The 23,087-nt window shown below is 51.0% G+C and overlaps 1 protein-coding gene across 2 annotated transcripts in view; it reads right to left on the minus strand.

The window, feature by feature from the left end:
- The window catches only part of Sirpa (signal regulatory protein alpha), a 41,626-nt gene extending 19,267 nt beyond the window's left edge, over positions 1 to 22,359 (minus strand). The window contains exons 1-3 of one of the 2 annotated variants that reach the window (XM_041670382.1): positions 22,232 to 22,359; positions 21,616 to 21,706; positions 2,103 to 2,453 (exon numbers count right to left, since the gene is read on the minus strand). In XM_041670382.1, the coding sequence (XP_041526316.1) occupies positions 2,103 to 2,453; positions 21,616 to 21,697 (433 nt within the window). In that variant the 5' untranslated portion in view covers positions 21,698 to 21,706; positions 22,232 to 22,359. Of the gene's footprint in view, positions 1 to 2,102; positions 2,454 to 21,615; positions 21,747 to 22,231 lie in introns of those variants that run through there. The other variant, XM_041670383.1, reaches the window with a different exon arrangement.
- Positions 22,360 to 23,087: the final 728 nt, after the last annotated feature.

Below are 23,087 nucleotides of genomic sequence, written 5' to 3' on the forward strand. Positions count from 1 at the left end.
TTTGTGGGCTGCACCTCCAGTCCTCTGGGGCCAGCTCCTGGACATGATTCTGCTCATCACTGGGACCCAGAACACACACTGTTTAAGGCATAAACGGTTTTTGAGCACCAGCTTCACGGGAACCAACTTTGCCAGGGGAAAAATAAAAGCCACAGTTTTTCTTCTGTGGTTTCAGGACACATATCTCAGCCTGGCTGTGGTGAGAAACTTCAGACACAAGCTGTAGAGATGGATCTGAAGGTAAGAGTATTTGCTGAGCAAGTATGAGGACCTGAGTTAGAATCCATGTTTAAAAAGGCTGGACACCGTGGCATGCACCTATAACCCCAGTGCTATGGGAGTGGTGTGGACACAGAAGGATCACAGGGCTCCACTGGCCACCAGCCTACAGCCAGGATCTGTGAGAGACCTTGTCTCAAGGAAACAAGGCAGGAAGTAATATAACAGGACACTAAACATCCTCTTCGGTCCTCTGCTCGTGCACATGTAGCTATGACAACACGCATGCACACGTGTGCGTGCGCACACACACATGTACACACACTTCAGATCCATGTCAAGTCAGTTACAGCAGAATTTCTAGGGTAGATACGGGATGTGTGATGTTTTTTCAGTTTTTTAGATGAGTCACACAAGGAGACAGATGGAAAGCCACCAACTCATTCCAACCCCACCAACACTTGAGGCCTGGGAAGGGAAAGTGGCCCATCCAAGGCCACATGGACACAGCTCGACACAGTTCCTACTGATGGGATAGTTCCTACAGGCCAGGCACTATTCTAAGTGTCTGATATGACGTCACTGCTTCAGTCTGACCACATACTCTGTGGGAGTGTCATGGGCAGGTGAGACCACTAAGGTGCTATGTGGAGGGGTTTGTCCAGGACACGGGAAAGGGAGTGGCTCATCTGGGATACGGTTTGAGACAGACTCTGTCCTTCTGGTCACTGCACTTCTGATGCTCAGTAATGACCCTGACACCCACCCCATCTAGGGCTTTGTTAACATCTTGATGCTCATAGAACCCAGAATGGGGGCCATTACTGTTGTCATTTACAGAAAGAAACTGAGGACTTGACAGAAGCCAAACCTTGCTCCAAACTTCAAGGTCTTGGGCAATTCCCTGTGGCTTCCTAAGGGGCCAGTGTCCTAACACATCCTGGACACTCACAGCTCTGGTTTAAGGAGAAAATGCTATGATGAAGACATGACATGAGGCAGGAAGCCACTTGTTAGCTGGTGCCTATGCAAATGACACATGACCTGGGAAGCTGGTGTCTTTGTCCTACTTGCAAAGTCAGGACAAGCTACCTGCCCTGCTTCTGTGCAGGGGTGGGTGGCAAGGAGCGCTGGCTGCTACCTGGAGGGGAAGCTGGTAACATCCACACAAGTTAAAATGAACACACTATGTGATGTAGTAGGCCTCATGCAGTGGGTGTCTCTGTCCTAGACAAGTGGGATGAGCCAACCAGGGCAACATTGTTTTCAAAATCTACAACTGGGAAGAAGTGACCTATCTATCAGCAGAAGACAACAGTAAATTGTGGAATTTCTGGATGCTGGAATAAAAGGCAGCCATTCACACAATGGCCTTTTGTGTCCTCACATGGAATAAGAACCAGACTGACATTTGGGAGAGGTTTGCTGTCACTAACCAGCCTCAAGTTCTGAACGGAAGGGGCATCCTGGATCTTCGTGAAATGATGTGTGAAAAGGCTCAGCACTTCCTTGGTACCCATTGTGTACCTGGCTCACCTGTGGAGATGCTTAGAGCCTGGGCAGCAAGGAGCCTGGCCGCGATCTGTATTCTGGTCTACACTCTGGCACTCACTGGTAGCATGACCCACGTGCAAGGGAAAGCGAGGGCTGTGGGTCGGGCAGATGAGGGGTGTGGGACAGGCAGATGAGTGCCTCTTACTTGCTGGCACTGAGCCTTGAGCAAACAAAGGGCCTTGGCTTCCCTGATCTGCTCAAGGCTTAGGTCAGATCGTGACCATGCTCTCCCATTGCTCCTGCTGTGAGCCACACTCACAGGACAGGGGATGCTGTTCTCTGACCTGTTGCTACACATCAGGGGATGAAGAAGGCACAGGCTTACTTACCAAGCACAGAGACCACTGTTCCCCCTCCAGATAGATATTCCTTGTCATTGCCTGCCTTCTGGAACTTCACACAGTAGTAGGTGCCGGCATCTGCTGGGGTGACGTTACTGATGCGGATGGAAAAGTCCAAGTTTTCTCTCTTGGTTGCATCTGTAACATTTGTAACTCGAGGAAACTTTTCTCCTGTGAAATCGAATTTTAGTTGTCGACTTTGCCCTGTTCCTTTGAACCACATAATGGGTCCCAAGGGTCTCAAGGAGGTCACAGTGCAGTTCAGAGTGACCGTCTCTCCAGCAGCAACAGACACTGACTTCTTAGGCTGAATAATCTTCAGGTCCTCCCCTGCAGCTCCTGAAAAGACAGATGACAGCTATGATTCACCTTAAGGGATCCTGCAAGTTCAAGTTCATCAGTGATTTCCACTGATTGAGCACACACAACGGTATTGAGTTCAGCACACTGCATATGGTAACATGTTTAATCCACATGTGGGCCTGGAACTCAAGACTAATAAGCAGGAAAACAGGGCACAGAGTGCTAAGTCACCTTAGAGCAGTAGAGGGCCCAAGCTCTTTGTGGAGGTGTCATGTCTGAGCTGGGCTCTGGAATTTAAATCTGCCAGTTAGAACAGGAACCTGGATTCCCCACCAAGGAATCAAACTTAGCAGAGATGCAGAAATAGGAGGCCCCGATATCTGTGGTGCTTTTCAAAGAGGTAGATTCTGTGCTGGAAAACCGGTTCTGGCAGAGCAGTCTGGTGATAGGAGAGCTGAGAACCTAGGCCCTAGGTGTGGCTCCGAAGCATGGGGCTGTATCACTGGGAGCGATCAGTGCATCATAAGAGAAGGCCAGGTGCACACTCACTGCCAAGAACTCCAGGGACGTGAGTGTGGCTTCAGCTTGGGCTTTTTATGGTTTCTAGCCTTCACTTCTTCATCTGTAAAATGTTACCCTGAGCCCATCTTGATGCACTTCTGACAGGAACAATCTGAGGCCAGTGAGCATGTTAAAAGACAGCATCTAGGGGCTGGAGAGATGGCTCAGCAGTTAAGAGCACTGACTCCTCTTCCAGAGGTTCTGAGTTCAATTCCCAGCAGCCACATGGTGGCTCACAACCACCTATAATAAGATCTGTGACCTCTTCTGACCTATAGGCAGGATACTGTATAAATAAATAAATAAATAAATCTTTTTTAAAAAAAAAAAAAGACAGCATCTGGGGGCTGCGGGGTCAGCTCAGTGGATAAAGTCCTTGCCATCCAAGCATAGTGGCCCAACTACCTTCCTGAATGATGGTTTCCCGAATGTGTGGCTGTGGGACATGAGCATTTGCACTCACAGACATTAGAGACTCGGTGACCCAGAGAGGAAGACAGGATGAGGACAGGAGGGGGAGGATGAGAACAGCAGGAGTGGCAGGACAGGAATAGTGAGTCAGGTGATCTTGGTCCCCAGCTGGACTTCTACTGGCTTCTACTGTGATCCTATCAGACAGCACTGCAGCAGAATTCTTGGGCAGCCTCTCTCACTGGCTGGGTAAGAGACGCTGTGTGTTTGCCCACCAGTCCATGGCCTGATATTACTGCGCTGACAAGGGGAGAGAGCCCAAGAAAAGAGAGGTTCAGGGATCAGAGTCTGCCCTCACTGCAGACACCCAGGACCCTGGGATAGGCCCGTCATCAGTTGCCCAGTGTCCTGCCTCGTCCTCTTCCCCAGCCCGGGCTCCCCTTGAGGTCCACTTTTTATGGCAGGTATAAATAGAATCCAAAAGTACCAGCCTGGGCACAGCCTGATTCTCACACCACAGGGGAAGAAAGAAGAACTGTAGAAACCAGGGGCTCAGGCAGCATCAGCCAGCCTAGGAGTGGTAGGGCTGGCGGCCAGGCAAGTGACAGACACAAGGCAGAAACAGGCTCGAAGAGACAGGAAGGACATCAGTGACATCCCCAGCTACTGCCAATAGCAGGGAACCATGAACAGTTAACCACAGGAGACCGGTCGAACTGGGACCGCCACGTGCATGAAGACAGGCCTGGGCGAGAACAGGCCCTCTTGGCCAGCTCAGTATTCGTGAGTGGATTCCCATTCAATCAGACATAAGCAGGGAACTGTATCTGCCCTCTGCTTCGTCATTGTTCCAGAGTTACACATAAACTCCGGCTGTACACAAGTCGGTTAAATTCTAGTTCTAAGCCCATCACCACACTGCTGTATTCTTTATATATCTAAACTGCTGTCGACTGTTTCCCGACCACTAGGATGGCAGATCCATGAGGAAGTACCGTCTAGCCTCCTGCCTGGTACATACCGTGTCCTCAATAGCAAAAGGACCGTGAGACAAATGGATCGCTGTGATTTCCAGCCCAGCCAGGGAGACCCGGTGCCCAAAAACATATATCTGCTGAAGGAACACACTGATGAACTGGGAAAGTAGAGGTTTTATTTGCTCTGTGACCCTAGCAAAGCCCCGAGCCTCTTCCTTCATCTGTTCCGTGGATGCGGATGCTCCGTTATCATTATCCTCATCCCCCAAAAGAACACAGAACTGAGTCAGCGGTTGGTGAGGGAGCTACGCTCAGGGCGAAGACAAGTTGGAGCAGGGCTATTCTTGTGGTGCAGCCAGAGGCCTGTAATCACACCCCAGGCAGGTGACAATAAAATCTGGGGCTGGGGAGGGTTGGCTCCTCCCCTCAGCCCCCTCTTTCTTTAGCTCCTCTGGAGCTCTCGACCAACTGCAAGCAGATTTCGGCAGCTTAATTAATTAGCTAGTGTTTCTAAAGCGCTTGAAGAATTTTAAAAGTGTGATCTAAGTGCCAAACATTATTTTAATCTCTCTGTGTATTTTCCAACAGGGTTTTTTTTTTATTATTATTTTTGCTTTCTTGCTTGCTTTTCCTTCACTCTGCAGGTTCTGTTCTGGTAACTGCGCTTGTTAAAACACACTCCCGTGGGCCGGGCCTGGGGTCATCAGGCTGACACTGCCAAGAAAACCATTTCCTGCCCTCTTTGGCCTGGGCAGAGAGCAGCATCACCATTTTGGGGCCTAAACCAGACAGTATCCCTGTCGGTGTCACACACTGCTGGTGGTGGCGGTGGGGAGCAGTCCGGCAGGGAGGACAGCAGGGTGAACAGCAGGGTGGACAGTGCTCATAGTGTGTGCTAGGCACTTCCTTGAGGACCCAATCACAGACACCTGTAGGTCTCCCCATAAAGACCATGAAGATATGGGGAACAACCCAAAGAACAAGTGACAGGAACGAGGAAGGGGAAGAGGATGCAGCTTATCCATAGGTGAATTATAGGCACTCATAGCAAACTGTGATAATGTAACATTTTCTGTGACACAGTTTAAAATAACAGGGTGGCTATGCAAAAACAAACAACAGCAAAAATAAAACCCCCCAACTTTTGTAAAGTATTTAAAAGAGACAAAAAGTCTAAAAACCAAATAATAATATCAGGGCTAGAGAAACGGCTCAGAGGTTGAGTGGGTGATGATCTTTCAGAGGACCTGGATTTGGTTCCCAGCACCCACACGGAGGCTCACAATCCCCTGTAACTCCAGAGGGATCCGATGCCTCCTTCTGGGATTTGCAATCACATTCACATACCCTCTCCTCACATACACATCGCTTAAAATAAAATAAATCGTTTGAAAAGCCACACATAATACCATCAACGATCATTGCTGCCAACATTTTAATGAGCTGTAGTGAAAATCAGCGAATAAAAGTGCCATGAAATGACACCTTCCGAAAACTAAGGGCTGGGCAAACACTCTGAGCTCACTTAGGCATCCTGAGGGCAGTGGGAACCGGAGGATACTGTATCCACGGAAAGGAGATCTCTGATCCCACTTAGAGCCATCTGATGGCTAAATCCACGGCCATGAAAGGCCGTATAGGATCACAACAAAATATGCTGACTGTCGGGGCTATCGGGTGACATTTGCCTTGATCCTAAATCTTGAGTTTCAAGGGGAAACAGGTTATTAAAAGAGTTAAGGGCTGTCAGAGACTCCTTTTGAGTGGCAGTTTCCGTGCGATTTGCTTCTGTTTGTGTGGCCTGTTTGCGCTCCTATGTGAAATAGTCTAAGGAAACCTGTATTTTCAGGGTGGCCGTGGTTCTGTGGAGTGTCACTGTTCACAAGCAAAAGATAGACTATCTTTGGACTGTGGGCCTAAAACTGATAAAGCTGCCTTTCCATTTTAAATTTCTACCTGGGATATTTTCCGGATGAATATTTAGGAACGCATACAGCTGTGTGACATATAACTCTGTGGAAGGGCACTTGCCTACATGCAAGGGGCCCAGCACTGGCCCCACAACTCCAAAGGAATGCATGCAGGGTCTCACTGCGTTTGAAGAAAGTTATACGTGTAACATGTACGTTCCATATATGTCTGCTGTTTGAATGAGCTTCTATTTTGCAATTCGGTCCCTTTTGCTTACTGTTGTGTCTCCGACTCCTGACAACTGTCCCTGTGACAGAGTAGATGCTGACCACACGTCTGTGGTGGATTGAGAAGCCACATGTCTGGAGGAAGAGGCCTGGATCAGTAAAATCAGCACCTCTGTGTGCTAGGGCTAGTTCCACGTGGGAGTGGGGGATGGGGTGGGGAATACCACTTTCCGCTTTCCTACCGCTTAACGGTAAGTTCTACATTGGATACATTAGTCTTTCTTTTTGTAGCTCATGTTTAATGCTCTGGGAAAAGATACAAAATCATGAGTGTGTTTCTAGGGCGGGGTAACTGCCCTGTGAGCTTGTTGCCGTGGAAGGCAGTGATGAATCATGGGATCCTCATGGACTGAGGGCTGTGTGCTGTCTTGGCACACTAGTAATGAAGTCAGATTTTGAGGAAGTCATGTAAGTGGCTTCTACGTTCAGAAGAACTCCGATCCACAGGAAAAACAGCTCCCGATGGCTAATCCGATTATACCTTCTACCCCACCTCACCCCTTGGTGACCACTGTCCCATCACCTGGAATCTTTTTTTTCTTCTATTGGCCAAAATGGCAAATGCTTAACCAGTATGCTGAGTGTTCTGCAGTAAGGAGGGGCTGAGAACAGACTAGTGGGCTTAGAAACACACACTCCACTTTAAAACACAGTAATATTCGCATGCAGCTTTGAAGATGAAGAAAAATGGCTTCATAAGAAGTGAATAAAAGAAACTGTGCTCTTTCTAACGAGGAAACCACACCAATGAAGAAGTGAAGCTAAGGTGGAGGGCGGGGCCTAGCCACCCCCGGATGCGAGTTCCCCAAAGCCTCATCCCTGGAAGACTCCACAGCCACAGCCCAGAGCTCCAGATGCCAAGCCCAGCACCCCTAACCCTCAGCACACAGCAGGACACCCCGTCACCATCCGCGTTGTGGTCTGTGGCTTGTCACCTGCACACTAAGATTCCACACTGGTCCACCTTCACTGTTTACTTGGCTAGATTCAGAATCGACTAGGAGAGTCGGAAGGCAGACCGCCAGATGCGTTTGTGAGGACATTTCCAGGCAGGATTTACTGAGCAGCAAAGCTAACCCAGGGTGTGGGTGGACTACGTCACGGGGTAGAAACTCCAAAGGAATGAAGTGGGAGTGGGGGTGGGGTGGGGACAGAACCAGGCAGGAGCCAGCATCCCTTTGCTTCTGTCTACCAACACACCAGTTCCTTGGTCATACACACCCGCTGCTGAGATGCTCTGCCAAGCGTACGGGGCCACGTGACCATGGACCCAATTCTTTGGCACCATTGGTTAAAATAACTCTTCCTCCTTTATGTTGTTCTCGGATATTCTGCAGTGCAAACTCAATCAGCACACACTTCATCGGTGCTATTGCCCATACCTTCCGGTTGTGACTTGGTGGCTGGGTAGAAAAGTCCCGTTGTGCCAATACTTGTACAATGAGATATAAAGGGGGGCATGGAGTGCTTCACAGCATGTAAAGTCCTGAATTTAATGCCCAGCACTACACACAGACAACATGTGAACACAAGCATGCTGAGTGTACATAAGAGCACGTATAGACTGAGGGCAGATGCATGTGTGAACACATATAAGTGTGCGGAGCTTTTACTGGGTGGGTATATAGGATTCTGGGGAGAAACACAGCAGGGTGCCATATGCGGAAATTTGATTATGTGTGCAGAGACTTTGGGGAGTGCACCACTGGAGGGTCTTCAGAAGGAGTGGGGTGAGCAAGTCGATAACGGGGCGACTGTCTGGACTGTGCTGTCTGTGGGGGAATGTCTGAGGGTGAATGAGTATGTACATGGGGAAGGTAACCACAAGAACATGTATGTATGGTGTGCACACAGAGGTGTGTGTGTGTTCATGCATATGCGCAGGTGTGTGTGTGTGTGTGCACTATACATAAGCAGGGAGGCACATAGGGTCACTGTTTATGAACATGCTGAGTACCCATGCACTCATGTTTACCAGAGTGGCCAGATGGGAACATGCCTGACTCAGAAGTTGTGAAATAAGATTCTGCACAGAGCGCAGTCAGAGGAGGGAGGAGCAGGAGGGCCACTGTCATCATCACCATCAACTCCCAGCGGGCCAAGTCTGCACGGTGCTAACCCTGCGTTCCTGCCCAGGAGAGGCAGTACTAACTTCCCAAGGCCACTTGCGCTCTGTGCTGGCCCTAGAGCAGAGGCAGGAGGTCCCCAACTCTGGATTCTAGAGGGGGCTGCCCCAGTGTACAGTTGCATGGACTCCGTGGTTGCCAAGTTGGGAGCTTAGGGCTCTAACATCTGTGGCTGGTCAGTGGTTTTCCTCCGAATGATTCATCTATTCCCGCCTACAAAGCCTCCTCCACTGGCAGGGCCTGTCCTAGACACCACAGGAAAATGAGGAATTTGGGCCTTATCCTTCAATAGCTTACTCTGGGGGCACCCATGAAACAAGTCATGGCTACATATCAGTTGCTAAATATTATGAAAGGAATCTTGGGGGGCGGGCTCTTGGCAAGGGGCTGACTCCAAGAAGACCTCCTGAAGGTGGTGGTCCCTGAGCCGGGTCTTGAAGCCGACAAAGACCAGGTAAAAGCAGGAGAAACCATGAGAAAAGACAAAGAGGTGAGGTGAGGCAAGGGCCTCACAGGCAGGGACCAGAGTAGAGTCTGTGGAAATCCAGCAAAAAACTGGAATGGGACTGGCCTAGAGCTGGGTCAACTTAGTATTTGGGAGAATAGCTTCCAACGCACATCTGGGGGGCAGACCATCCCTGCACCTTCTGCTGGCACCGCTGGACAGACCACCGAGTAGACAAGTCCTGATGGTGCAGTAGGCGCTACCACCCACCCTGAAGCATCCGAGTCAGACAGGAGGCCTGGTCAACAGGAAGAGCCTCCACTTTATCTCCAGTGCAGGCAACTCCGAGGACTGGGCATGGTGCCACGTCCCTGGTGGCTTCTCTGTGAGGCAGTAAACTCCTAAGGTACCCAGACAGTGCTGAGCTCTGGCTTGAGGTTAGAAGCCTGCATGTCTTGTCCCCAGAGGGGTGACTTGGCAAAGCAGCTCCCTCATCTGTAGGCAGGGATCCAGCTCTGCCCCTACTTGAAAACACATGTTCAGTGGTGGAGAACTGAGTGGAGAGCCACGTGGCCTCTCATTCCTCTCTCCCGGGCTGCACACTCCACCCATTAGCCAATCCTGCTGGCTCAAATCCCAAGCTATGGATGAACTCCATCTTCCTATCCCGCTCCCCCTCCCCTGCACTCCACCCCAGTGGCCTCCCTGATTCCACCTCATCTCTCCACAAGCCACATTCCCTTGTAGTCAAGGCTTGAACCAGGGGCATCTCCCCTCTGCTCTTTGCTGAGGCCCATACTACACCGAGACCCAGGATCCTTTCAGTGTCTCCCCCCGGACCCTGTGTCCTTGCTCTTTTGCAACCATACCACATTACCTGACCACCCCAGAGCCTCGGATATGCTATCCCATCTGCCCATTGCTCCTTTCCTTAGACGCTCACATACACGGCATGTCCCCTCACGCAGGTCTATCTGGAACATTCCCTGCCACTTGCATGAAACGGTACGCCCCGCGCTTTGCTCTGTTTGTGTTTTCCATGTATCACCTACTACTTAACACACTGTACATTTTACTTCGTGTTCTCAGTGTCCGATTCTCCACCTTGGACTGACTTTTAAGCACTCCGAGAACAGGGACTCAGTTTCATTCCTCAGGTTTAGAGCAGCGGCCAGCATTTGCTAAATGTTTTGGTTTGGATTCTCATCCTTCTCCCAGTTGAGAGTCCAGTTAGCATCCTAAGCACTGTGGGCCTCTGGCTTCGCTGTAAAAGGAGGCTGGTGTTGCTATGAGGTTTATGCCACAGGTGGAAGGGGCCAGCACGCTTAAGGAGCTCAGCGCCGGACCCAGGCAGGCAAGTACTCAGTGCAGGCAGCGACTCCCGTGTGTCTGGGCGTTTAAAGAAGGAGAAAAAAAGATGGCTATGTCCTTCAGCTGGAGGAGCTTCGGGGTCTCTCTGCCATAAAATACACAAAACCACCAAGCAGACTGACACACCGGCCAGTGAGTTGACGAGCAGCAGCTGGGTCAGACAGAACCTGAAGGTGACAAAGCCATGCTTGTGGCCTGGCCATGTTTACCCAACGGCTGGGAAAAAAAGGAAAAAAAAAACACAAAAACTGCAAATATATGTGTACTGAGAATGCCCTTTGAACTGTAATGGACCTCTGGGGACCAGAAGTCGCTGAGAGAGGTTGAAGTCATTACTGTCACAGTCACTGGAGTGGTGTCTCAGAAACCTAAGAGCCTTCTTCCCTCCCGGAAGTGAGGGTGGAGGTTAGGAACCCATTGGCTGCCTCCCAACTTCCAGCCCTGACTTGCTCTGTAAGAAGCACCGTGCTGCCCAGCATGCCCTCCTAGGGCAATGGAAAGACCAGACAGCCCCATAAGACGTCAGCTGCTGCTACCAGTCCTTCCTCCATATGAGGCCTGGAGCCCTCAAGCCTGAGACCTGGCACCACCCTGTGAGGGTGCTTCTGTCAAGATGGGGCCTCCTGCCCAGGGTTCTATATTCTGAGGCTGTCACGGGTCTGTGCGCATTCTCCTGGTCAGGCTTAAGGCTTTACTGAAGGCAGCATGCACCTATTAAACATCATCCACCACGGTTACCGTGCCCCAAGCCAGCAGAAGGCAGTCTCCGGGTGGGCTCTCTCCCCAGCTAAGCTGAAGTGATTCACTGATTCCTTTCGTAGAGCTTTTCCAGCTTAGCTATTAGTTCTCTTAACCCTTCACGGCCTCTGTGCAGGGAAGAACGGTGAGAATGGGTTCCAGATTGCAGACGGGGAAGCCAGGGTGCACAGAGCAGAAAGAAGACATGTGTCCCAGTGTCAGCCAGGAATGAGCGCACAGAGGGTGCCTGCCGCATGGTCGCCTGTGCCAAAGGAGAAGCTGGCCAGGGTGCCACAGCTGGAGAGACCTGTCGAAGCCTCCCTTTTAGAAGGAAAAGTCAGTGAGGTTGGGGACTCTACCTGCCCTCTGCAGTCCACATAGGATGAAGCTAGGACATACAGGGCCATAAAGACTCCTAAAGACCACCAACGCCGAACAGAGCAGAGCGGGCCTTAAGTATGGAGCCTCTGCAGGGACCCGGCAGGACAGAACCATCATCTCCTGACTCTGGAGTGCCATGGGGTCAAGGCCACAGGGAGGTTGGGGGGCCTCACTCACACCTTTCTGGACGTCTTCACCGTCTCTCACCAGACTGCCTAACTGGATGCCTTGGTGAAGTCACAGGATTGGGGTCCTCCTCACAATGCCTGGCACTTCCCACACCAGCATCAGCACCTGTGAGGTGACTATCACCATGGAGTCTGAAGCAGGAGGGCGTGTACAGTGGGATTTACACACCCGTGCTAGGGCTGCTCCGCTGCCTCCGTATCAGGCACTGGCGTGCGCTTCCTGGGATTGCAGCACACTGGGAGAGATTTGTAGCATAGTCATGGCCTGGGCCCTGGAGGAGGACTTTGTGGCATCTGGGGAAGCAGTCTCTGCCCATGCAACCTCATGACTCGCAGGCTTTCTCTTTAAAAAGGGGGGTTTCATACGCATGTTGTTCCTCTAGTCCACTAATGTAGACTGACCCACCCACTGTGGGCCAGGTCCTGGGCGAAGGTCCCAGTAGGCCTGGCGTCACCGTCTCTACCCTCGTACAAGCTATATCCTTGCTGGGGAGACTGGGCTGAAAGAACCGAACTAGAAACAAGCAAGCATAGACAGAAACGGCTGGCGGCAACCTATCATTTGTTTACTTGGGTTTGTTTTTGCTCTCTCATTAGAATGCCAGCTCATGAGAACAGGGGATGTGCCTACCTTGTTCACAGCCACAGCTCCAGGGACCTGAACCTGAAGCAGCTGTTCAATCCAGTGGCACCTATCACATGCTCAAGAACACTGCACAAATATAATTGAAATTACCCTGATATGGACAGCACAGCAATCAAGAGTAAGCAGACTACGGCTTGGGCTCTAGCTGGCTGAGTGGCTTGGAAGGAGCCTTGCTTGGCTTCTGGGAGCCTCGGTCTCTTTATCTATGAAATGGGTAAAATCCATACTCTTGGTTCTCTGTGAAGATCGGACAACAGCACAAAGGAAGACGTGTAATCTGAGCATCCATGAGGAATGGCTGTGTCCAAATTGCTGTGCAAGACTCCTTGTGCATGTTCACATAACCCAGGAAATCCAGGAGAAACAAGAAAGACAGGCAGTCATTTGGTATTGAAGCTGGGCCATTTTATCATTTCTTCTTATTCTGCACATGTCTGAAGTTTCCAAAAAAATGAAAGAATATGGGAAGACAACATGTGTTTTGTGCCAAGGACAGGTACATTGAGTATTCTCTGCCACCTCATGCTTCTGTTTCTGGAAGGTATGGATGGTTGGCATGGAGAATGGGGCAATGTCTGTATGGACCTGGTACGGCCATTATCTATTCTATCCACTTTCCCCAGGAGCCACTCACCCCAGTGTCCCATCTCCTCTGACCCCAACACCGCATGTCCTCGGCTACTAAACTGATCTGAAGCTTCAGAGCCCCAAATGGATGTGCCAGGAAATCCTTCTGGCACCAAGGACCACGATTTCTACTTCTGCCTCTGCTGTTCCACATCTTCCTGGACCAAAAGCTTGGCAAGGCACTTGACAGGGAAGACCCATCCTGCCAGGGTTCCAGGAACCCCATATGAACAGGAAAACGGCATTGGCCATCATAATAGACACCCCCCTTGATGGAGGAAGGTCATTGGCTAATAAAGGCACTGCCCTGGCCCATTTTATTGGTTAGAGGATAGGTGGGAGGAGTAAACAGAACAAAATGCTGGGAGGAAGAGGAAGTGAGCTCAGAGACTCCACAGCTCTCTCGGGAGCAGACGCCTCAGAGAGAGACGCTATGCCCCGCTCCAGGGATGAAGCTCCGACCCAGGATGGACTATGCTAGAATCTCCCTGGTAAGCGCACCTTGGGGTGCTACACACAGATTATTAGAGATGGGTTGATCGGGTGTGAGAATTAGCCTGTAAGTGCTAGAGCTAAAGGGCCAAGCAGTGCTTAAAAGAATACAGTGTCTGTGTAATTATTTTGGGCATAAGCTAGCCGGGCAGGCGGCCGGGGGTGCTGAGAACGCAGCACTGCCGCCCCAATTACTACAGTTGGCGCCCAGACATGTGGACAACTGAACCCACTTAAAAAACCTGAAAAGGCTTAAAAATAAGGGAAAGAGAGTTTAACACAGATTTTTGCTGTTTGTTGGTGGCGTGCTGTAGAGAGATTTCCTGATTCGGCAACAATAGCAGAAAAAATGCTGTGTCATTTTAAAGCGCGACTTCCTGGGGCTGTGCTGCCATTGCGATCTCTGTCTGGCTCCTACAGGAGACAGAGCTTTTGAATAGAGCATTTGGAGTAAAGTGCTACGATTTGTTTGATGACAACTAGACTTGCTGTGTTCTCGGGTCTGCTCTGCTTGTTAGAGGCAAGCATGCGTTTTCTTCTAAGAGAAGCTTCCTGACTCAGCTTTAGCTGCAAAGCCTGCAGCTCATTAAGAGGTCCTGCCACGAAACACTTAAATGGTGTTGACGAAAAGCTGAACACATGCTTTTCGGTTTTCAGCAGCAGCAGGAAAAAACCTGTTGTTTAAAAATGCTGGCTTTCTGGGCCATCCTGCCAGGGCAAACTCTGACTGTTTGAGGCAGGATTGCCGGCTACCTAGAGAGGACTTGAGTGTTGTCTGTTGTAGCTCACTTGCTGGCAGGGACCTTGAAATGCCATACAGTTGTGGCAGTAAACATGGCTACAGCCTGTATATCCGCCATGAGGCTGGAAAGCTAAGGAATGGACTGGATCTAGCTGGCAAAGCCACGCCTTTAGTCCTACTGAGATTGCTTGGTAAATTAAAGACTCATGTGGTCAAAAAAAGAGAGATATACAGTAAAGAGAGATTCAAAGACAAAGAAAATTTTTAAATGGTTTACACTGTGTTAAAAATATATGCAGACTAAAAGTTGAAGTTCTTAAAGTAAAAAACAAAAAAAAGGAAGAGAGTTGTTATGTGTGGTAGCACACGCCTTTAATCCCAGTGCCTAGAAGGCAGAGACAAAGAGATCTCTGTGAGTTCAAGGTGTAGTAGTGTACACCTTTAATCCTGAATGCCTGGGAGGCAGAGACAGGCGGATCTCTGAGAGTTCAAAGACAGCCTGGTCTACAGAGTTACTTCAGGTCAAAGATACAGAGAACCTGTCTCAAAAAGCAAAGAGTTAAAAGTAAAAATAAACAAAATAGAGGTTAAAACAAAGCTGCACAAAGATGGAAAATACACAGAGAATTTTGATACTGTATGCTATTATGCTCTCTTTGAATTGTTTAAATGCTGAGGAAGGAGAAACAGATGCTAAAAGATATTTATTTATAAATACTTCTGAACTAATCCAACATAGATATTATGAATTTGGATCTAAGGATATGATACTTTGGAAAGGAGTTTCTTATTTTGTTTTCACAGAGGATGAGACGCTGTTCATTTCTTCTATTCCGATTTGGTATGATGGACCACGTCCTCCTGAATGGTTCCTGTGCACGCCTTCAGAAAATTGCTTCGCTCAACTGCCAACTGAGATGAAACTAGCACACAGGTTATACCATGAAAGACCTAATTAACGACGCCCCCATTCAGCAGGAAGCAGTTTGGAGAGAAATAACTGCGCCCATATTCCCAAAAAATGTTTATAAGTGTTCTTTTACATTTAAAGGGGGATATGATATAGGTATGAATAATTTGCATTAGTATAGATTTTGCTTTATTGATAGAGATTTACGGTCAATTTTGTTATATGTATAAGTGTTTCTGATTTTGATTAAGGTATTGTGATTATGTAGTTCATTTAAATACGTACTGTATAATTAAGAAATATAGGTTGTTAATGGATAATCATCGATAATAGTAAAGCTTGTAGTCATGTTAGTTAGATTTTCTAGATATATAGAGATATATTTTAGATAGACATTCTTCATGTCTTTATAAGAATAGGACTTTTCATGACAATGAGACACTCTGCTCCTGGCAGCACCAATCTACTTCAAGAGGAAGATGGGCATCGAAGAGGCACCTTATGTAGTTTGATAGCCATTTGGGCAAGAAACTTCTCTTGCCTGGACTATTGCATAAACTGGACACAGAGAACCCGCAGAGAGAGGACTACTGAACTTGCCTAAGGTGAGATGATCTTTCGGGGTTCCTGATTCATGAAAGAGTCTGCGAGACATTCTGCAGGACACAACAGATAGTGACTGAATTGACTTTGAATTTTCCTGCTTTATGGAAATGTCTGCTGGATACCATGGGCCTAAAGGCTGAAGATGGATGCCCCAACGGTACAGAGGAACTTTGGGTGACTGTCCAGGCAGCGAGATGTCTCTGTCATTTCTAGAGTTTTAAAAGTTGCTTTTTTCTTGTTTGCTTAGGTAGTATTGTATCTTTCTGGAGCCTTTGATGGAGTTAAGAATAGTTAGTTATAGTTATAGTTTTCCTTACTTATGATAAAGATTATTGTAACTTTTACTTGATAACTGTTTTGTTATATGTAATTTTGCTATGTTAAAGTTAAAGCTTTTTTTTTGTTTAAACCGAAAAAGGGGAAATGATGGAGGAAGGTCATTGGCTAATAAAGGCACTGCCCTGGCCCATTTTATTGGTTAGAGGATAGGTGGGAGGAGTAAACAGAACAAAATGCTGGGAGGAAGAGGAAGTGAGCTCAGAGACTCCACAGCTCTCTCGGGAGCAGACGCCTCAGAGAGAGACGCTATGCCCCGCTCCAGGGATGAAGCTCCGACCCAGGATGGACTATGCTAGAATCTCCCTGGTAAGCGCACCTTGGGGTGCTACACACAGATTATTAGAGATGGGTTGATCGGGTGTGAGAATTAGCCTGTAAGTGCTAGAGCTAAAGGGCCAAGCAGTGCTTAAAAGAATACAGTGTCTGTGTAATTATTTTGGGCATAAGCTAGCCGGGCAGGCGGCCGGGGGTGCTGAGAACGCAGCACTGCCGCCCCAATTACTACACCCCCTCTCCAGCATGTGGGTGGGAGCACATTTTGGAAACATCTGCTGTCCTCATCTCCTGGAGGATACACTGATCGATAAAACCCTATGAGCTCTCTCAAGAGAGCAGGGTGCCGGAAGCCCTGGTCATCGGCCTCCCGACTTGTCAAACAAAGCAAGGAGATGTCTAAAGCCTGGTGGAGCACAGGCTTTGAAGCCCAGGCTGATTGATCTGGGTGGCCATCCAATGCAGACACCTTGCTGAGCCATCATCCCTTCGCTGGTCAAGTGGGCTAGATGATCAATCAATCACCAATGGTGCCTCCCCCAGGGTAGCTCTGAGACCTACTAGGATCACACACAGTAGCACCGAGGCCGGGATTATGATGATTATTTTTAGAATTTTCTCACAGAATCCAGGACCTTGCCAGGAGTCTGGCTTTCACAGTGGAAATGCCCAGCCCTGTTTTTAAAAGTGTTGGCTTGTATCGAAGGAGGCCTGGCATCTCCCTCCTGGGCCTGGCCTGACCTGACTGCATCTGGAGACCCTTGCTAAGCTCAGTTGGCCCTCTATCCCACTGCACGGGGAGCAGCTCCCAGCCCCTCCAGCTTTCCAGGGTTGGGAAGCCACAGTTCCAGACACTGAGTCCAGAGGGAGACACCTAGAGTCAGGTTGGGTCCAGAGCTCATTGGCACTAACAAGGCAATTAGATCACAGTGCTGGTTTCCTCACAACCTGTCCATCCCCCAGGAGGAAGCTTCAGGGGAAAAGAGATCACTGAGCCATACTGACATTTACTTGTGGTCCTTGTCTTCTGAGTGCCCACTATGTGCAGGAGCCATGCTAGACGGACTGCTTGACAAAAATCCATCCCCGTGTTATAGATGAGCAAGTCAAACAGGAAGAAACACTGGCTGCATGAGGGCTAACAGGTACCAGGACGGGCAAGTCAAAAAGCACAAAGCAGTGATTGCATGATAGCTTACAGGCACCAGGCATGCTTCAAGCACCATCTGAATCTGCATTAATTGACTTATTCCCTGAGAAAGAGCTGCTAATGACATCCCTCGTTTCTAGAGGGAAAAAAGGAGACCCAGAGAAGTTCAGCAAATTGTTCAAGTAGGTGGCAGGACCAGACCTGACTCCCCTGTTGTGTGTACCCGGTGAGGCTAATAGTCAGTGGGGCTGCAGAAGCAGATCTGAGAGTTAAACACGCAATACGCAGGCACCAAACAGAGAAGATGCAGTAAGTAGCCTCAGAGAGGAATGGATAAAGTCATGGGAGAGGGTCAGAGGAATCAGCTCCTTGGAGCGGGAGGCATGTAGAGTGAACCTGGGAGGATGAGGGTTAAGACAAAGGGAGGCAAGGAAGTGCAGGGAAGGTCATTTCTGATGGAACAGCAGAAGCAAAAGAGAGATAAGAAGCTAGCCAGGCACACGGATTTGTCCAAGAGCCAAACTGGGTTAGGCTGCACATTAACAGAGATAGTACAAATCAAATGCTTCTTGTTCGTGCGGTGGTGGTGGGGTCTCCCATGTGGGATTCCTCTGGCCTTTGGGGGGTGGGTGTGAGTGGCCATTCAGACTTCAGTCTGCAGTGGAGAAGCCCTGTGAGCTCACAGCATATGAACTGTATTCCTGTTGGAAAACATGTAGGAACTGAGGTCTGGTGCGGGGGACACCCAGGCCCTGGTGTTACTTTTTTTTTCTTCCAGGAAATTTAGTTCAAAGAACCACCCGGGAGTGGTGGAGCTGGGGCGTGACCTGACGGCATGGCCAGAGCGGTCCTCACAGCTGTGCCCAGGAGTCTGAGCACGGTTAAGGAGGGTCCGCTTCCATCAGCCCATGATGACAAATAAGAAATAACCTGTCACACGCAGGCACTGCAAGCAGCGAGGGGGTGCATGTGGGAACCACTCAGCACTTTTAGACTCCCTTCCTTTCGCCCACTGCGCTCCATCTGTTGCAAAGGGCAAGACGCAGGGAGGAGCCTTCCAGTGCCGGGGAATCCAGAGCTCACCAGCCCAGATGGGGCCTCTGTTCGAGCCACATCACTCCCTGTGTGTTGACATCTGTGCAACCAAGAGGCTGCTAGTGCCCCGCTCAGTGGGCTGCAGGGAGGCTCAACCAAAAGCCTTTGCTCACAGGACCCCCCCCCCCCATAACTCTCCAGCTAAGCCTCAGGTGGCTCTTCTTACCCCAACAATGTGGACTGCATGCTCCCAAGCCTTTTATTCCTCCCACCAGAAGCTGAATCCGGAATTCTGGCTCCTTTACCACTTACACCCGGGACAAGTTTTAAACTCAGCTTTCCTCATCTGTATATCACTGGTAAGAAGAGCCAAATGCCACACCGCTGGTAGATGAGGCAGTGTAGACAAAGTACCAGGCCTGGAACGCAGTGAGCTACTTTGTAAACATGGGTTCTCTTCCCTCTCTCGACACAGTTCAAATCAGGACTTCTTATGGACTGAGCGCAAGCAAAGAAAAATCAGCCCATGTGTCCCCATGACATGGGAGCAGGGAAAATTAATGGCCACAAAGTAGCCAGAGAACACCAAACCTTCAATGAACCTTCCAAAACCCTCTGTACGTCAAGCACGGCAGCTAGCTCCCACTGCACCCCCTTTTTCCTATGAAAGAGGAAGTGAGAACAGCTATAGGGCTTAGGAAAGCACAGAGGAGCCACCGGCATGCTAGCATCTACCCAAGGGTCACAGGTTCACTGGAGGGGCCACTGGCCCTCAAAACTGGAACCTCGACTTCCCTCGGCCACCTCCTACTGGAGCAGAAGAGTCCCAGCCGGGGCCAGGTAAGCATCTTGTAGTCGACTGTGAAGCCTGTTCCCATCTCATTGGGAATCTCAGGCTCGGTCCCTACACCGGCTGCAAGAACCCACGGCGGTGACTTCACCGGAGTCTTTTTAGAATTTTCCTTTGGCATCATCTGTGTCAAGCGCAATCTTTAGAAACTTCCTCTCCTGCCTCCCGGAGGCAATAATTCACATGACCAGCTCCCTTCACCCAAGCAGTGATCTTGTGAAGCCCAGCAATCACATGACACCTCCCAGGATGACAGTTCTGCCAGAGACAGCAGTCATTCCACCCAAAGCTGTCCTCTCTAAGCTGACATTTGGGTTCCTTGCTCAAACAAATCCATGTTCCTAGAAAACTGGACCACTGCCTTCTACCTGCCCATCCTTCTAGCTGACTTCTTCTTAGCTGTAAATACCACACCCTGAATAAGGGAGACTGAGTCCAGTGGGGGCTGAAGTCCCCTCCCACAGGAAAGATGTGAGCTTGACGCTGTGCCCCAGTGAACTAAGGGTGCAGGTTGCTGAGAGGCTGCAGCTCAGTGACCGTACACCGGCCCCCTTCCTCACCGAGAATCTCATTCTCACCTTAACACTATGAAGTTAACCTATGGCCCTTCACCGCTCCCACCGTTTCAGGTTACTGATGCTGAATGGGTTGGAAATGAAGGTCCAGCTTTACCATTTTATAGATAGTTTTAAAAAGTCAGGGTGGGGAAGGGGGGAGAGATATGCTCCTAAGAAAGGTGCTGTCATCCCCCAGCCAGAGCCCAGGAAGGGCAGGCTGCTGGGTTGAACACTTGTCAGTCACTACCCATTTGCCAGGGACTGAACCACAGGGGCCTGGTCAGAAAGAGGTCTAGGGTAAGCATTTAGATAATAATCTGAGCCCAGCTTTCTGGACGTCAAAGAGATGCCTGTGGGCTCCCGAGTCCTGGAGGATGGCAGGGCAAGGCAGGAGGAAGCACATCAGACCCCAGCACCACTCACAGGAGAGAGGCGAAATGCATCAGTTGGCCCTGAAAGGACCCAACAGTGACTGAAAACTATGAATGGGGAGGGGCACTTGGTGGGTTCCCGGGAACAGGGGAAACCTCCTGGCTGCCCCACCTCTTCCAGCTTGCCGGTTCTCTCTTCCCTGGGGCTGGCTCTCTCGCCCCTCTTTCTACACTGCTATCGGATGCCAGGCTCTAGGCAAACGTTGGTGAGGAGGGAGGGAATGCCGAGAACATCTTTACCTCCCTGCAAAAGCAGGGTGGTACAGAGATCCCTATGCTCATAACACCGATCCAAGAAGACACTAAACAAGGCTCCCTTTTCTCCCTCCCCAGCTATGGCTCTGACCTTCCTATCCTTCCTGGAGAGACAGACCCAGGATTTTTGCAAAACCCTTTTAAGATGCAGGACTCCTGAATGGTGACCTCACTCCTTGGCCAACCGGCCTTCAGAGCCCTCCTGCTGGAGACAGCCAGGTGTTTGATGTAGACCAACAAAGAAGACAAGCTCAGAGCCACAGGTACATGCGGGAACTGCAGGGAGCTTCTGGAAGCCTGCCTAAGGAAGGCAGGAGGGTAGCGGGAGATCATCCAGGGAGAGGCTGTGCCACCACAGGTAAACCCACTGTGTCTCCCAAGGGTCTGCTGATTACCCAGGCCTCTTTCCCCTCACACACACACCTCCATACACTAACAGGCTTGCTCTGGTACTAGGGGGAGAGCTCACTCTTCCCTCATCCCAACAGCCCAGCAGCACGGGAGGACCTCTGCCCCCCACCATCTCTCCAACCAAGTCTAGCAAGGGAGCTACTAGGGAAGCCAGGCGCCCTACTGCCGAAAGCAATCGCCAGCTTGCCTCCTCATTCGGGTTGGGCAAGGGGTACGGTAAAAACCAACTCATTCCTATACCTTGCTGCTCAGCACAGGACTACCCAGTCACAGTCCACAGGGCAGATCCGTAAAAGAGTTCTATCCTGGCTTTTAGCCTTGGCTATGTGACCTTGGGCAAGTGGCTGACCCTCTCTGGGCCTCAATTTTGCATCTGTAACCCCGGTTACAGGCATCCGTCGACATGAGCTGAGCGGCAGTGTGCGGGGCCTGAGCCGCAGCCTGGGGAGGGTGGCAGTGGGGAGCTGAGGGTGCTTACCTGAACAGGAACAGGACACGAAGAGCAGCAGGCAGAGCAGCAGCGGCCCTAGGCGGCCAGGGGCCGGGCCGGCGGGCTCCATGGGCCGCGGCTGCAGAGCAAGGAGGGAGAGCGGCGGTGAGCGCGCTCGGCAGGCGGGCGGGCGGCGCGGGCGAACGACTAAGGCCCCTCCCCCTCCGCTGCCCCCCAGCGCCACCGCCCGGCGGGGTGATCTGACCCCCTCCTACAACGAGACGCCGAGCGGGGAGACTCCGGGAGCGTGACGCCGGGCCAGGCCGGCGGGAAAGGGGAGCGGACCCGAGGGAGCCAGGCGCAGAGCCAGAGGCACGGGGGCGGGGGAGCGGATAGCGAGGGAGAGGGAGAAAGGGGGAGAGGAAGAGGGAGAGGGAGCGGGGACCGAGCACCGAGAGCGAGCGCGAGCAGAGACAGCTCGCAGAGCGAGTGCGGGCGGCGCGGAGCCGTCGCGAGGCCAGCGCGAGGGCGGCCCGGCCGAGCGCCCCCGCCCCGCGCCCGCACCTTCCCGCCCGCGCCCCAGTGCGCCCCGCGAGCTGCGCCGCCCGCCTCGGCTCTGCGCGAGCCCGCTCTGCCCGTGCGGGTCCCCGCCAGCCGCTCGGACCTGCGCCGCCGCGCGCAGGGCTGCCAGGCGGTGGAAGCACCGCTCCCGCTGCCCAGAGGCTGGCCGCGCAGCACTTTGCGCAAACTTGTTTTTCTGAGGTCGGCGCCGCGGGCTGGCTACTCCGTCCTCTTAAGGTGGACTGGGGAAGTGGCGGCCGATTGCCACTGGCCCCGGTCTCTCACCCTGACCAGTCCTCCCCTCCGGTGGGCAAGAGACTGCCCGTGGCGCGCTGGCCCAGGGTAGAGAAGGGAGGAGGCGGGGAGGCTTGCTTTCTGCCCCTCCCCAAGGGGCCCTGTCCATGAGTCCCAAAGCAGAAGGTCGGCCTCCGGGTGGGTATGGGTCCTAGGGGCCCAAATCTTTCCAAGCTGGCCCGAGGTAAAGCAAAAGCAGGAAGTAAATGCAGGGGGAAGGGGGAGAGGAAGGAGAGAGTGATGGTACAAAAATAGCGTGTGTGTAGGAAGGACTTCAGTGCCTCTTGGTAAAGACGCACTGGGGGAGAGGAGCAGGAAGAAAGGGGTGGCAGCGAAAGGAGAAGGGTAGGGCTGGGCCTTAGGGAGGAGACTGACCAGAGGCCTTCTCATCAGGGAGAATAGATTGAGGTTGGACAGGGCACAGACAGAACTGTGCTGGGAGAGGCCTGGGCTGCAAAACAGTGACCCTAATGAGGAAGATGGGAGAAAGGAGAACTAAACATCCCAAAGGAGTCTCTGGATGCAAAATGCACCCTAGCTCCGCCTTTCCTTGGGGAAAACACCAGAAGCACTCAAGTGGTTGTTGGTCATCTGAGGAAGACTGTCCACCAGGGTGGGGAAGAGGCATCAAGACCCTCTACTAATTGGAGACTTTCCGAGTTGAA

The sequence above is a fragment of the Microtus oregoni genome, unplaced genomic scaffold (genome assembly GCF_018167655.1).
Source record: "Microtus oregoni isolate MIOR12 unplaced genomic scaffold, Mior012 000020F_ref0000438, whole genome shotgun sequence".
Classification (NCBI taxonomy): domain Eukaryota; kingdom Metazoa; phylum Chordata; class Mammalia; order Rodentia; family Cricetidae; genus Microtus; species Microtus oregoni.